This window comes from Corvus hawaiiensis, chromosome 4 (assembly GCF_020740725.1).
Source record: "Corvus hawaiiensis isolate bCorHaw1 chromosome 4, bCorHaw1.pri.cur, whole genome shotgun sequence".
Classification (NCBI taxonomy): domain Eukaryota; kingdom Metazoa; phylum Chordata; class Aves; order Passeriformes; family Corvidae; genus Corvus; species Corvus hawaiiensis.
The window spans coordinates 48,096,208-48,113,036 of NC_063216.1; the positions used below are offsets into that span (position 1 = coordinate 48,096,208).

Sequence of the window (16,829 nt, forward strand, 5' to 3'; positions counted from 1 at the left end):
CAAGAAAGCGATTCTCGGAATAAATTTCTTAATTTATCTGAAAATAATGATGCTAATGATGATCTGCATTTCTAAGACGTGTGGCATTCTCACATGAAAAGTGAGACAAGGTCTAGAATTACTGGAAACTAACCCAATAGGAGACTTGCTTAAAGAAAAAGACCAGCCTAATAATGAGAAAGTATTATCATTTAATTGATCTCTGTATTGTCTAAAACTTTAATTTGAATCTGAAACAGTTCTTTCAGGAAGTATGAAATATACTGGAGATAATGCATGGCAGTGATAGGTGAGGCGCTGATGCCAAACTGTGAGGAGGGTACTTGCAAGGGGTGCTCATCTCAGCACTGAGGACAACAGCAGGAAGGGAATGTGTTTGCTGACACAAGCACACAAGACAAGGACAACAAAGGAAATAAACATGGGTTGCTGAACTCTGACAAAGACCCTGCAGTGACAACAATACCACATTTCCTATTATTGGAGAGAAGTAGGAAGGGAGGTATTGTTGCTGGACACATTCTGTTACATTTTGACAACTTGTGTTTAGTCCCAGGTACAGCTTCTCACTTGTGTCAGCAAAGCTGCTCTCCCCCACTGTGCCCTTCAGTGGCAGGCCCTTCCTTCCAGAGGATCCCCATCCCACCCCAGATGGGGGAAGAGAAAATCACCACTGGCCCCAAGATTTCTGTATCCGTGAGAAATAGCCACAGAAAGATGGATTAACAGCAGGTACCACTGCAGTGTCTCTAGGGATGATGACCACAAAGTCCAAATGAGCAAGCACAGCCCACCATCACGGTGGGGGACCACAGCTGCCTTTTGCCCACTGACTTTAGAGAGCAATGAGAACTAAAATCTGTGCCTATCCTGTGTCTGAGCTTCTAAATTCAGGGAACTGAGCATGAGGTAGAAGGTCAGAACTAACACTAAAGTGTACTTCTAAGTGACAGAGCTAATTGGCACGGGCATGCCAATGGCAGGCAGCTGGCCTGCAGTCTACCATCAGCTTGAACTTGACAAAAACAGAAGTTAATACAGTCTTGGACCACTGTCTATAAAAACATATCAATACCAAGAGGGCTATTGCTCAACTCACCATATGAGACTGTATCTGGCAGTGTATTTTGTGAATAGTAATGGCAGTGGAGTTTTACATAAAATATTCAGCTACTCAAGAGCTCCTCTGAGACAGGGTGCCTAGATCTGGCTCATTTATTGCACCTTGCTGCCCCCTCACACATAGGCACATATTAGATGCAACTATTCCTCCCTGGAAGAAAGCCAGACACCAGGAGGAGACTGAGAATTTCTTTTGGGATCATAAGATTAAACTGTTAAAATTGAAGTAAACTCATCATAACCATTTAGTCTGGCTGCTGAACTTCAGCTCAGGTTTCCTACACACAAACATCTGTTTCACTATGTCTTTTTATTAATAGACACTTGAAAAGAAAAAAATCTTTGCTGCATACAGTCGAGTGCTACCATTAATATTGCAGCATAATTTTTTCTTCTGTCTCAGTCCAAGTCTTCTTGAGAGAATGCCCTATGTTAGCAGAGGCAATAATACCTAAAGCTTATAACAGTTTGTTCTAATAATGGAGGTTTGATCACAGACTATTTTCTTTTGGTGTGAATTTTTACTTTTTTTTTTTGGTATAACTCCCTGCAAGACCTCAGGTATTGGGTGATAATCTTCTTCTCTCCTACTAGTATATACTCTAGATTTACACACTTTAGAGAAGATTTAAAATTTTAATACAGATCTGCAGGTATTCTTTGACTTACACACAGTTTGACTTTTTCTCAAGTAAGGGAGCAATCCATCACAACCATATTTTGACACTGAGAGTGCTGACATCTGCATGTGATTAAGGTTTCACTTATAATCAATGGGCAGAAACAAAGTTCTGAGACATCTCTCCCCGACTTGTTTTAGACATCTGAGCTATAACGTAATGATATGTGGGCTACCAGTGCCTATATCTCTCCAGTAATTAAAGAAATATGGTACATCTGGAAAAGCTGTTCAATTATAGATGCATATGCTACTGAACTCTGTGTTTGGATGAACCCAGCCATATATATAGCTGTAATACAGTTTCTTGGTACTGCAGTGGACTGAAAATAGTGACCCAGTCCTTTTTTCCAGTTCCATGCTCTTGAATCTTAAGTGTTTTGGGGAGGGTAGGACAAGGGTTATCCTGTTGGCTTATTTAGCTCTTACAAAATAAGAAAGTGAAAAACGTATGCTCTAGATTCTAAAAATGTTCTTTTTGTCTTCTTTGAAACAGATCCACAGCTTAACAACATGATGTCGAAATCTGAAATTCTGCAATCTTTTCTGTACTGTTGAGAAAACTATATCCAGTTTAGCTGAGTATTGTCTCTGAAAAGCATGTGCTGCAATACCTATATTTTGTCTCTGTGTTTGCAAAATGTGAAACTCAGAACTGTTGCATCACAAACATTTTTGTGGTTATCATGGCTTCATAGAAGAAAATTTATGGAAGGTGCAGATAAACTATCTTGTGCTTTGCATACCACAGACAACAACCTTTTTGAAAGTAAATATTCAAGTCAAGTCTTAGGCAAAAAAGCATAAGAAAGAAAATCACTGCTATGTTAAACAAAAAGGTGAAGAATTTTATATGTGCAATTTTAATTGACAATTTACTCAACTAAGTCACTGAATAAACCATTCCATTAAAACTTGAAACGATGTTCAGTGCTTTATAGAAAAACATAGAGGACAGCTTACCTTATGTAAAGGCTGGGTACTTGCCCTGAGCTGCAGAATTGGAGAGGCAGCATTTTTAGAGCCAATTTGTGACAGCACTGATTAAATTTCTAACAAGACATCAATTTTTATAATGCATAAATACTTTGTCTCATATTTTTATGTAATTTTGTGAGATTGTATTTCATAATATCTGAATATGTGGCATTCTACAATTCTATAAAAGTACCTGGTATTAAATACAATTTCTTCCAAATGTGGAATAGAGGCAGCAGAAAATATTTTATTCAGGCAACAAAATAGCTAGGGCTGTCTCTGATGATGTAGATACTGAATATGCATCAAGGACTGCTCAAAACTTAACAAAAAACCCAGTAACTTTGCCCAAGATACTGCCAAGTCTTTTTGAATAAGCACAGGAAGTCCATAGCAGATCCATCTGCAGAACAAAAAAAACCAAAAAACCCCCAAAAACCCCCTCCCCCAAAAAAACACAAAAGAAAAAAAGGCTATGTTAATTTCAAAACTACTCTCTGTGAATTATTTGAAAAGTATTATCATACAGCTTGAAGTTTTGTAGGCTTAGATAACTGCAGATACACAAGAGTTTGAGTAATAAGATATGCCATAGAGTACAGTTTGAATGTGTTAGGTATGAAGGAAGTACAAATCTGAAAGCTATGAGTCACATTGCCCAACATCCCAGCCTTTGGGTTGCTTCTTGTCTGTTTCTGTGTAAGCATTCTTTTTCAGTGGGTAGATTCAAGGGATATTAAGGAGTGAATGGAGAATACAGTCAGGAACCATGAATAGAGAACAGCAGGACAAGACCTGCTGTAGCTGGGCAATGTGAAACAGATTTTCTCATCAGTCTCCAAAATGGCAGTAACTCTCACCTCTTGTACACCACCCTTTAGAATGAGCCACACACACTGATGGGTTAAAAATCACCTGTCCAAAATGTATGAACACAGATGTTAAAGAGAAGTATCGGTGGTTTCCTCCTCACCAAGCAGTACATAAACACTCATTGCAATGGTATGGTAATGAAAACACGCTCCCCCACCAGCTCCTTATTCTGCCAGCCCTCTCCAGTCTGTCAGCCCTCTCCAGTGGCAGACATTGCTTCAGTCTGCTCCACAGATGGTCCACTGCCCTCCCTCCACTCTTCCTCCCTAATCCCCCAGCTTCACCTGGCTGTCTCACCCCTCCTTGCTCTAACAGCTCTATGCTAGCATACAAAGTCCAAGGTAAGGAGAAACTACTCCACAAATGGCTTACAGCTTCTTCATCACAAAACTGGTATTTTAGGTTTCCCCTGGTTTCTTGATTTCCCTTCAGTTGTCCTCACTATCTTGTCTTTAAGTGTATCTGTATGAATGCATAGATAATATACACAAAATAAAAGAATGCAATACCTTAGAAGTAACTTTTAAGGCTACTCTATCAGGGCAAAGTTTAGCTGTGATTATTTGAATATCACTTTCTGCCTTAAATAAAGAAGTACAAACTTGGCCACTAACATTCTTACTTTTTTAAAACACTGCAGTAGCTCATGAAGACCAAATATGTTCAAGTTATTAATATATGATGGTAATTTTTCTCTTTTGTTCAGATCACTTTAGATGCTTATATGAAATCCATTTCTTTGTGTTTTATAAATCACTTGTGGGCCAGTGTATTTTTTTGGGTATAAAATCTTTTTCTAGTCAGATTAGATAATGTATGTGAGCCTAATTCAGTGGAACTGAGTGTGTACGAGACTGAGTATTAAAAACTAAAGGATTTTTTCAGAGGTGAGAGGGTGATATGAGGACATTGCAAAAAGAGGATAGAGAGCTTGAATGCAATAGTCCTACTGCCTTTACTAGCATCTTAATTTTAATGGTATATGTCTTGTGAAAGCTTGTGCCTCTTAACTTATCAATCTTTGTCATTGCACAATTATTTTGTTAGGCAAAAAATACTTGTTTCTCACCTGTAAGAAAATGCAAGATGTTATCCAGCTTGAAATTTTATGATTTATATACAGATATATAAGTTGCTAAATATGTGTTATATTTGTTGGAGGTACACTCAGATTTTCATCTGGGTTTGGACCATGATTAAACAGGCATTTAAAACAAGTAAGCAGTAAGTATAGGTGTATGCTACAGTGTGAAAATGACAGTTTTCCTTGGGTATGTACTACTTAAATAGACAAGCATAGTGATAAAAATATTCAGCAATTGATGAAGTAATTTTGTTTAAAGACAAGAAGGAGACACAACCCAAACTGATTAAAGGGTGTAGTATTTAATGTATTTCTACTTTGCCTCAAAGGGCAGCTATGCTGGCAGAAGTTTTCAGCCCTGCAGGATCAGCTCTTGACTGTAGCAGCTACAAGGCTAAAGCAGGTTTCTTTTTCAGGATGAAATGCACACAAATCCTGCCAGCTGAGGGTCCTTGGAAGTCAGATACATTTTATGCAACTCCCTGCAGGCCTGAATACTGCAACAACAGCACCTTTCCCTTGCAGCTCACTGGTTTTGCCTCTGGACTGATCAGTTTCTTCCAAGCCACCCTGAGTAGGTCTATTTGAGAAAAATACAACATTTTTAGCTGCCACAGGTGAAAGATGCAGATCAATGTACAGTTTCACTGTAGCTCTACAGCAGCAGGCTATTTTAGAGATGGTAACCTTATCAGTAACACAAACCACCTCTCACAGGCCAGCCCAATGTCCGCAGCAGAACTGCTCCATCTATTCTACCTATGCTGCTGCATTTTAGGATTGAAATTAAAGCCAGTGCTTTGACAGCCTCCATTCTGAGGTACAGTGGGCTTTTTAGGTAGCTCATGCTTTCCTCAAAAGTAGGGCAGTGCATTGCTGGACTGCCCAAGGATTAAAGATCAGTAGCCTGATAGTTTATATCATGTACCCTTCCTTCCTTCTTCCTCTACCTTCAAGACCCTCTGTCTTCTCACTGCTGTCACCAGCCTTCCTACTCCTGCTTAAAGAATCACTGCAACACCCTCTGGATATTATCTGTTCTCTGAAGGAGAAAAAAAAATAATTAGAAAACCTCTTGGATATGCTTTTCTCTCTTTAGGACAAGAGTCTCTCATGGTTCCTGTTTGCAGCAGAAAGTAGGCAGCCCATTTCTATCCTCAGCAGGGCCCAGATAAATAGTTCTATCAAACCAAGAAACAAACAGGGATTCCCTCTGTCAAAGTCACAAAAGCAGAATAAAATGCGCCTGGGAGCATGAGTTCAACCAAATATAAAAGGTTCTGTGCTCAGTGGGGTTTGGTTAAATAAATCAGGTCTAAACTTTTAGGAACACAAACACAAACCATTCTCTTCTCAATGGGGTAACAGAAACAAACACACCAAGTTAATGAACGCAGCAGGGATTGACCAAACAGTTCAAACTTTTGCCCTTTGGAGCAATGCGAATAGCTGTGAAGCTAACAGCCTTAGCCACTTGGCACAGGAAAACAGAACCTGCTCTGCTTTGGTTGGATGAGTAAAAACTTCCTTGATTACATGAAGTCCTTCATTCTAAAATGAGGGGCTAAATTTACTATTAACTGCTGACTAAAGAATCATCCGTTCAACTCTGACAGTTCACATGCCAAGTCAAAGTATTGGCACTGATATGCCTCCTCCAAGCATTTGATTCTGCTGTTTTCATAGCTGGCCCAAATTCTCCATCTCCTCACATTCCTGTACTGCCAACATCACCCATCAGTACCCACTACTCCTTCCACTCACCTGGTCATAGAACTGTTCTGAAGAGGTCAACAGGATCATGTGGAAAATACATACACATGTGCATATGGTATCTATGGTTGCTCACTACAGGCTATAAATACCATACTGCAACGCTAGAACTTCCCAAAACATCAAAGCAATATATCTGCACTCTTCCAGGGCTCTCTTCATTTCCCCACTTCACCTCCTAGTAAGCACTATGTTACATATTTTTTCCTATTTTCATATCACCTTGTGTATTTGTATATACACATACAATTATTACTATTAGAAAACTATCTGCTCACTTATGTATAGTCAGCTGCCATATTGAAAAGTAAATGCTTCCAAGAATGCAAGATTCTCTGCATATGAAACAGCTATAACTGCTGTTCAAAGTACTTATAAAATAGGCTGTTCAGCATACAGTTATAACTTCTCATTTCAACCAGTACATGTTTGTTAGTAGAGGGGATTGATTTAAAAGTAGGATTTAAGCTTCAGTTATTAACAGACAACAACCTACTTGTTACCTACTTGTTGATCCTACAGGATCCAGTAACAGAAATTAGAGGTTGTAATTTAGGTGGCTAATTTAGGTATCACAAGAGTATAGCCCTGCATACAAAAATTCTTGCATTTATACATCTGGGATAAAACTGGTAAATGGGGAGAAAGACAAAAAACAATAAGGAAGAAATTTGTAACTAACTCATTAAAGTTAAAAACATATCTTGCATACTTAATAAAACATTATTATTCAGTGCAATTAAGCTATCAATTTAATAATTCCAAAGTAAGCTTGGATATAACAGCTACAATAGCTTTGCTAATTTTTCAGGAAATACATACAAGAAAAAAAAATCATGGCTTCATAGCTAAAATACATTTGCATTGAGAACAATACAATTCAAGTCACCATTTTATGTATACAATATTTCAGCAATGTTAAAGTGTATCCAGAAATGCAAGCTCATTACCCAATTAAGCAACAACATCTTGTTTCATTAACACCTGTCTATGCTACTACATTCAGAAGAAGAATCTATTTCAATTGCGGAAAGGACAGGCTTTTGTATCCTATTATGGTACTATTCATCAACAACAAAAACCTTCCTATGGCCTACAATTAGAATAAAGAAATCATAAAAGCAAAGGCCAATATCCTCTGTACTCCTTTCTCAAAAAAAAAAAAACAAAAACCAGAAGACAACTAAAACCTGCTTTGACTGAAAATATGACATGTAATTCCACTTCTGCTAGGTTGAAGATATCTTCCTCTGTGATGCTCCTCAAAACAATATTTCCTCAGGTTAATGTGTTCTTCCATCTACTCTGTTTTCACCTTCTACATGTGTCACTCTTCCAAGGCTACATTTTTTTCTGTACCCTAATAATGACACTTTAAAGGCAGAATTAAAAGCCAGAAGGATAAAGAATGTAAACATTTGTAACTCTAAATATAAAAATTATATCAGTACTTGTTGCTATGGAGGAGCATCATCTGTGCCATATAAAAGCTGCCCTACAAGTGACAACTGCCTCTGACAGTTTCCAATTTTAGTGTGGAAAACCCATTATGCCAGTAGGATGAGCAGAGCAGAATACTAACTTGCTACTGTATCTTGAGGTTTTTTGTTCTAATAAATGGGGAGAAGGACAAAGTTCTCACCAAAATAAAGAGGGGAATGGCAAAGAAGATGGACACATTAAAGCATTTATTTGGAAATAGAGACATCATTTTGATAATTATTATATCATTAGGAGAAATAATTTCCATTTAACTAATCAGGAAAGTCAAAGCATGCAATCCAAAAGACTAAGTAATGGAGTCTTAAGAAGCAGTCAAAGACTCTCCATTACTGGGTGTAAACCATGAGTAATCCCTAATAACCCAGTAGAACTACACCACAGGAAGGGAGCTCAAGTGTGGACCTGGAGTCACAGAAAGAGAGGAAATGCCAATCAAGCAACAGGGACGTATTAACTGACTGAGAGAAAACACCATAGTGCTTTTAGGTGTCACTTAAAAATGCCCTTCCTCGATTTCTCTACCTCATGTGAGCTTGGCACTTACATTCATTAGCTTATAAACCACTTCCATTATTTCATAGAGATAAAACTGAAACAGACCACAGGCCATGCATGGCACTCAAAATGTTCTAGTGTTGTTATGTATGAATGAGGAAATAAACTAAATTGAAATAATTCACCCCTATTTCCAGCATAACTACATCAAAACATCTCTTTTTAAATAACTACATAAGAAAAACATGAGAAAAAACCCTTACCTCTAGCCAACCTTATTATATCTGCACAAGAACAAGAAAACAAGTTCTCTTTTTTTTATTCTTCACAAATATAAAGCATACTTCATGCTTTGTAAATACAGGCTATTATGGCATATTCTTTTCTACCTATTTTCTTTATATATATGACTCAGAGGTCAAAAAATACAAAAGCTTTTTTCATTCCTTGCTAAAATATGTTGCTGTGGTTTCTAATCATGGGCCATTGAGTCCCCCGATTTGCCTTTTGTAATGTTGGTGAGAAGGGAAAGAGGCTGCCTAATGGAAGATAAGGAGTTAGGATCCCTGTGTGATAAAATGAGTAGAGATCTTACAAATTCCTCAGGGCAGAAAGGAATCTTTTAGTTTGGCACTATATACAAATTATTATAAAGATGCACATCCTAAAAAGGGGCTGGTAATAGGATGATAGGCCCATTGCCGCCTTCAGCTTCCAGCAGCGATTTCCTTCTTAGTCTATTTGGTTCTCTCCACCTGTTCCCACATGCAACTCCCTTGCTCAGCCTGCTAGAGTCTGTCCTAGGCACACTTTCTTCTGTTTTTGAAACCAGTCTTCAGTTCTAGTTTGCAGTATATCTCAACAATTTTCATTTCTAACATCAGCAGGCGCCACTGCTGAGAGCACAGGGTCCACTATCCAGATTCAGACCCAAATCCATCTCTAGCAGAGCATGCAAAAGCAATTAAATTCTAGAAAGGATCTGTTCAGTGGAAAGTATACTCAGCAAAGGCTGAATTGTCAAGGAATTTAGCACATAAAATTTCAACTGTTGAGAAATTGGACACCTACATTACCAAGGGGAGTTGATTTGTATCATTATGTTGTTCTTTTCTTGGTATCTTTTGTGAACCTATCCTGAGGGCCATATTAAGAATGCAAACTATAGGAGCTCATTCTAGTAATGACAACTCCAATGGCATTTTAATTCAGTAGCACAGGTAACTGTTGAAACATTCCATTTTTAGGTTCTAACTTCCATCTCTCAATAAGGTTAGCAGAGAAAAGCAGGTATGTCTCTCAGAAGCCAAATTGTTAAAGCTGGTAGATTGAACATAGTCTTGTATCACTTCAAAAATCCTCATCTTCCCTGCCAAATATTTATATTGTTATCCCAGTGATTTGGAAAGAATACTTCACAGCATCTAATTTTAATGTTTGAAAAACCACTCTAATACAATTAATTACAAAAGCATATGCTGGAAGGGAGTACATTGCTCTGTCTGAAATACTAATCAAATACGTTGCAGTAGGAACTAGTTATATTTTTAAAAAATCAAATACGCATTTTGCATATATGCTTTCTCCATTTTTGTCAGCACAAAAATGGGGAGTTCTTTTTCGTTTCTTTCTTCACATATTTTTAGTACTTTAAAATACATACTTGTTCTCAGTATTTCTTGATTTCATAACACAAGCACTGAAAAGTACAGTTCTGATGACACTATGAGGTCGAAACTCACACAAGAGACAAACTGAGATTTCATCTCTTTTTGTCTCTTTTTTGCTTGTACCATAGACTCCAAGAGATTCTAAGTGCTGGGTGGCAAGTATGAATGTTAAAACCTTAATTAACCTATTTCTAAGGAAAAAAAATTCTATCTTTTGGGATGATGTACTGCTGTTTTGTGACTGATTTTACTCATTTTTATTAGGAAAAATGTAGAACATATGGAAGAGGCAATGTACCTCATTGCACTTCACAAACAGAAAGCATACTTCATGCTTTGTAAATACAGACTATTATGGCATATTCTTTTCTACCTATTTTCTTTATATATACGACTCAGAGGTCAAAAAATACAAAAGCTTTTTTCATTACCACCACTGCAATGACAGCAAATGCTAAAGTTCTTTGATGCCAAACACATTTTGAACACCATTACAACTCTTTGTTTTATGTGCTATCCCTAGGTGCCAAACTTGGGAGTGTTGCCAACAGCTTGCTAATCCTGAGGCCACATGATGGAAGGGCACTACACAAGGGTCATGCCTGAAGCTGCAGTAGGAGTCTGCTTGCAGGTGTGGGAAGATCAGCTACTCTAAAGGACCAGAACTTTTAAAATATATAAATAAGAAAAGCTATGAAATACAGTTGTTCTGAGCTGCCTTCTGTGCAACATGCTTTCTGAACCTTGATCATCACCTACACCTGAGTCTTCCACTGGAAAACCTTAAAGAAAGACAAAAGTGAAATAACTACCAAGCTTACTATCAAAAAAACTGGGAAGTGTTCTTTTGGAGGATACAAACATTCACACTGAAAGAGAACAAACACTGTTTAAACAATCTTGCATGTTTGGGCAACTCTAGTCTGCAGAGTTGTATACTTTGACTGGTTTTTGTGGAATTTGATGCTTTCTTTATCTTTCATAGTAACCATATGAAAATAATGTCAAATTCACCTATTCTCAAGTATTCCAACTTCTCCAATGTTTGGGCATCCTGTGGTTTGTTGACAGGTGACTTAAAAGTACAAGTTTCCTACAGTCTAAAGTTCTTAGCCAATTTTATATGATTTACACTATTATTCAAAGCACTGCTTTCTTGTTGGGTGGAACTGAAATACATTCAATAGTTAACATTCAATAATCATGACACCAACTTGAAAGAAAATGCATCAGCACTAAAAAATAAACTGGCTTAAGTTTGTTCTCTAGTGCTTCCTGCTTTTTTGAATTAACATTAATTCAATTTCTTAAGATCTTAAGTATTACAACTACAAAGGAGAAGAGTATATTGTGATAAGGCTCAATTCTTTCCCATTATTTTCCTCCTTCACTTTTGGGAACCTTTTAAAGTGGCCTAGTCATGTTCATATTCTCTTGGAAATGCTTATTCATTTTTATTAGCAAATGCTTTTTATGGAAACCTCAGATGACATATTACTATAAGTGTCATAAGACAGAAAAGCACTGTGGCCCAAAAATAAAAAAAATATTAGCATGGAACTGGAAGCTTGACCTTGAAAAGGCACAAATAAAATAACTACTTAAAAACAATACATAAACCAAAACTAAGATCTATGAAAGGAGCTGAGGATGATCAATCTGCCCCCTCACCACCACCTCTCCCCAGCTCCCCAAAACTAATATTATGAATTAAAAATCTTTCTAGTTTGTCAGCCACCGTGACCTAGTTAGATAGCCCTTTGCTCTTCAATAAGAGTTTAGCAATATTTTGATTGCTTGACCTTAAGACCAAAAAATATAAAAAACATTGGATAGATTGTAAAGCCAAATAGAGCTCTGCAGTCAGTTTGTCCAACATCTTCTACTCCTTAAGTCATGGAATATTGTCTTCTTACTCCTGTAGCCAAATTACTTTTGTTTGAATGCTGCAAACTTTTCTTCAAATATTCCAAGATTCACAATAAAATCAGGAAAGTTGGCCCAACAAATCACAAATACATGCAAGTCAAGGAATGCAGGTCTGGATTGAGATGCGTATGTGGGACTCGACCAGTTTCTCGTACTCATTTGACACATAAAACAGTTGGTCAATGACATCATGTTTTCCTATCTAACCTCCTCCTTGGTGCTGTGCAAACATTATGCCATATATACATTACATAAACAGACACAGAAACTGGTAACATTCCCTATCAATGATTTATAGCTATGAGCTAACCATTTTAATAAAACTCAAAAGATAATTACATTTGTGCAATTATACCAACTTTGAAACATAAAATTCATTTAACAACACAGATTATTAGCATGGATCTCCTTCTTGATTCTCACACAAGAAAACTGACAGCTTTAATTTTGGCGATGATGTTAAGGGATACAATTAATTGAGAATTATATTCAGACACCATCTTTGCTAAAGCAAACTTCTCCTCAAGAAAAAGGCAACTCTTCAAAAGCCTCATGTAATTCTGCAATGGGAAATAATATAAAATGAGGCATAGCGTCTTTCCTTGAAATAAAATGGGTCCAATGGTAACCATATTTACTGGAAATAAGACCACCTGCTCATTGCAAAAAGAGGAAAAGATAATTTACTTAAGAATCAAAGGGTACCAGAGAGGACTTTTTTCTAAAATGAAGAAAAAAGAAAAGCAATGTGTGCCAGAAGAAAAGATATATAAAGAAATAGAAGTATGATGTAGTGAACCACATCCAAGAAAGAAGAGTAATGAAAGAAATATCTTTTTAAAAACACCAGCTAATGATTCAAGAAATGTTCTTTTCTCTCATTTAACTTGACTTACCATAAATTTAGGCTGCCCAAAGATCTCCTGCACCGATAAAACTTGGATTCTAGAATGAGAATTCTGTCATAGCAAGAACTGATTGAGCTTAAATGTATACTACAGAGAAATGACAGATAGAATTATGTTAAAGACCTGGAAAGAAATTTTTAAATATACTATTAACAATGCATTTATTTACAATGAAAATTGCTGAAAAGGAATTCCTTCATTCCTTACTGTAGCTTAGTAGTAAAATAGCTTAGTTAATTACTGTAGTATTTAACTACACTCTGGGGGCTTTTTGATATTTCCTTTTGTAATATTTCAAAGTCTCCCCCTTTACATGTAACATACCTGTTCAGATCAGTGTATCACTACACAATCCAAAGAGTTTTCCTATCTATAAAATGTGTGAATTTGGTTTTCCACCATTCATGAAGACCTTCCATGAAGACCACAGTTTGTATTTAGGCTATTCTACATCTGCATCATATAGATAAAATTAGGCTGCCTTTATTAACCAAAATTATTTAAATCTGCAATAAAATAAAACCCATAACCTCCAGCCACCCCTCTGCCTATTCAAAATGATCAGCTGTTTTGCTTTGAAGCCACTTACACTGTAAACACTATGCTGCAAACTAAGCTAGCTGGGCCCTTCCACAAACATGGACTTACAGTTCTGTAACAAATTGCATAAATAATAGAAACATCTGGAGTATAATCTCTTCTCTTAATTTATTCCATCATGGAGAAGTTCAGCACTCAGGCTCGAGTACAATACTCAAAGTTAGCAGACAATAATGCAAGAAGAGAGAGCTGATTTAAAAATAAGAAAGTAATCACTTATGTATTATTCCCATATTTAATACTTGTACATAAAAGTATATATCACTTTTATTGAATTATTGGTCTGTTTTCTCTTTTTAAATATAAGTCTACATCCCTCTGTGTCAATGACTAACTTTTCTGTCATGATTCATCTAGACAGAGCTAAGGCTCTCGAGTTGTTGGCTCAATTGGTGTGTGATTAAGTTTATGGCCCCATTCCTGCAGTGGAAGCTGCAAGCACCTATTTCATTACTATTTGAACAGTAACTTGAGAGCCACAGATGGGTGCCACTATAGAAACATGAGCGATTATTATGGAGATCAACAAAACAAGAATGGACACCTTCATGAGGCATCAGCTTTCTTTAGTTTCTCTCTTTTTCCAAAAACAGCTTTCAACAACAATTTCAGTAAGACTCCTTTACCGAAAGCTCAGGCTGGCACTGGAAAATCCAGGTACTGGCAAATGTTCTTCTGTTTTGTTTTGTTTTCCTACCGACCTCACTGGAAAAGCAGTGGAGAACTTGTGCCAGGTCTGCGACCCTGCAGGACTGAAAGGTAATGTGCTTTCCCAGGAGTACCAGGGGACACTTTGGTCTCTGAAATGTGAACAGGGCCAACTTCTTGGCCTCTCCTAGGACTTACTGCCTTTTAGGGGCCACTTCAACAATGATGAACCCTGGACGATTGCTGCTTGCCAGGGAGACTCTTCAGACCATTCCCTTCAAGGACTGTGTACTAGCAGAGGTCAAGTAAAGAGAATGATGGAGGACTATTTTCCTGGCTCTGGTACTACTTACACCAGAACCATTAACTAATTCCAGCAGTGTTTCGAGATAATAATGCAAGAATTGTGGTACTCGGAGCAGCCCAGAGCACGGAACTGCAGCTGGCATGGAGCAATGGTGGCTCCATCCAGATCCACCTTCCCCAAGGTCACCTCGACCGCAGAGTTTCTTGCAGGCCCGTGTCTGATGACGGCAAGCGCGGCGGCACGGTTTGCGCTCCGCTGCTCTCCGCCCACGTTTCCCGGAGGAGCTCCGCGGGGCGGGGGCCCCGGCCCGCGGCTCCGCTCCGAGTGGGCGCTGCCTCAGGGCGCGGTGGCAGGCTCGCCGCCCCGCGGGGATGCGCGTAGCGGCGCGGGGGCGGGATCGCGCCTCGCTCCCCCCAGAGCTGCGGCCTCAGCCCGGCCCCGCCGCCCGCCTCCCTCCCTGCCCCGCTGTCAGAGCCAGCCGCCCGCCCGCGTGGCAGCGGGGCACGGAGCGGCGTGCGGCGTCTCCCTGCGGTGGCTGCTTTGGTGCCGGGGGACGACAGCTGCGTCCCACGCGGCGTCTGTCCATTCGTCCGTCCGTCCATCCATCCATCCATCCGTCCATCCATCCATCCATCCATCCACCCATCCATCCATCCCTGCGTGGGCGGCGGCTCGTGTGTGTGTGTGTGACTGATAGTGAGGCGCGCACAGCGCGGGGGCAGCCGCTCGCACGCAGCCCGCCGGGCCACGCCGGCGCGCCCCGGCTGCGGCAGCCACTTCTCCATCCCCCGGAGCCCTCCCCGGTGGGGACAACCTCAGCGGTCTCGCTGCTCGTCCTCCTCCTCCCTCCTGGCGGGTAGGTTACATTACCTGGTCTCTAGCTCGGACTGGATCTAATGCCGCGGCCGCCGCCGGCTCCTCTCCCGGCCGCGGGAGTGAGTGGGGGAATTAATTTATTTATTTTCCATGAGGTGTCCTCGGCAGCGGCGGGAGAGCCCGGGCCAGGCGGCAGGGTGGGAGGCCCGGGTGCTGCTGTCCCGGGGGTGCTGCCGGGGAGCGGCCGAAGCGCTTCAGCACCGGCGCGGGGGGGCGGGGGCTGCGGCGGAGACGCCTCCCGGGCTGCCCAACCCGGCTCCGCGGGGCTGGCGGGGGCGCGGCGCCCGGCCCGGGGAGAAGGGGATGGAGCCAGCGCCAGCGCGGGAGGTGTGACAGGACGGGATGTACCGCGCCGTACAGGGCTGGGGCGGGCAGTGCCGGGCCCCCGAGGCCCCTGGGGCCAGGCGTGAGCGCTCCCCGCCCGCGGCTCCCCGCCCACCTTGCCGCCCCGCCGCACCCGGAGCCCCCTTGAGCGGAGCTGCGGCCGGGGGACAGAAGGGCACCGGGAGCCCTGATGGCCGCGTGTAGCGCGCTTCACCTCACTTCTGGCAGCGCAAAACGTGTCCATCCCCGCGTTCCACCCGGATCGCGTCCTCTTCAGGACTGAGGGGGCCAAGTATTTCACACTAAAGGCAGTTTGCACTCTCTGGTCCACCAAAAGGTTAGAAAATGGTGTATCAGTTTCCTCGTGTTAGGGGAAAAATAAAAGTAAATTAACAGAATTCGTTTTGTGCTCAACGCAGGACCTTCGTCTTCTGAAACAGTAACTGAAATTTGGCCAGTCAGCAATGAGTTGCTGATGAAAATCTTGGTTAGTCACCTCAGCATTTGCTGCCTTTTTGTCTCCTTAAGGAAAAAAGTTATGAGAACATATGATGAACATATTTATGAAAATGACGCTAAATTATCCAGAAATCCTGTCCTTAGGGCTAAAATCCTGTAGGGAAAGAGATAAACATAATCATATAATTGCATAATTAAAGCCTTTACCATCATGCCTATTCTTGTGTAAAGGTTTCACATTATGTGCAATACTTAAGTACTGGGAGGAGACTGGATTAATTCTAGTTGTTGACATTGTGTTGCAAGACGTACAAAAGGAAATGTTAATATCAAAAATTTTAAAAAACTTGATTGCAAGCACTTTGTTAGAGCCTTATGAACAGGATCTTTACAGGCATGTTAGGAACTGACACTGCCTGTGTATGGACAGGAGGAGAACTTGGGTTGTAGTTGGGAGTGTTCTAGTGTGCTGACCTGCTAGTAAAGGAAGGAAAGACTTGCAGTTTATTTTTGTCTGTTTATTTTCCATTAATAACATATGAATCCCTTAGCTAGCATCAGCCACAATGAACAAAAAGTTTTGAAAAATAATCTGGAAAGG

The 16,829-nt window shown here is 40.1% G+C and overlaps 2 protein-coding genes across 10 annotated transcripts in view; one reads left to right on the plus strand and one right to left on the minus strand.

The window, feature by feature from the left end:
• The window catches only part of SLC16A7 (solute carrier family 16 member 7), an 86,140-nt gene extending 70,483 nt beyond the window's left edge, over nt 1–15,657 (minus strand). Inside the window, exon 1 of the mRNA XM_048300391.1 lies at nt 15,440–15,657. The gene's annotated coding sequence lies outside the window, so the exon portion shown is untranslated. The remainder of the gene's footprint in view (nt 1–15,439) is intronic.
• Nucleotides 14,774–16,829, plus strand: part of LOC125324480 (proline-rich receptor-like protein kinase PERK10) — a 30,737-nt gene continuing 28,681 nt past the window's right edge. For 2 of the 9 annotated variants that reach the window (XR_007202997.1, XR_007202996.1), the window contains exon 1: nt 14,804–15,425. Coding sequence is in view for 1 of the 9 variants with exons in the window: in XM_048300393.1 (XP_048156350.1) it covers nt 14,941–15,425 (485 nt within the window). In the remaining 8 variants the exon portion in view is untranslated. Of the gene's footprint in view, nt 15,426–16,829 lie in introns of all 9 variants that reach the window. The other 7 variants (XR_007202992.1, XR_007202993.1, XR_007202988.1 and 4 more) reach the window with 5 other exon arrangements.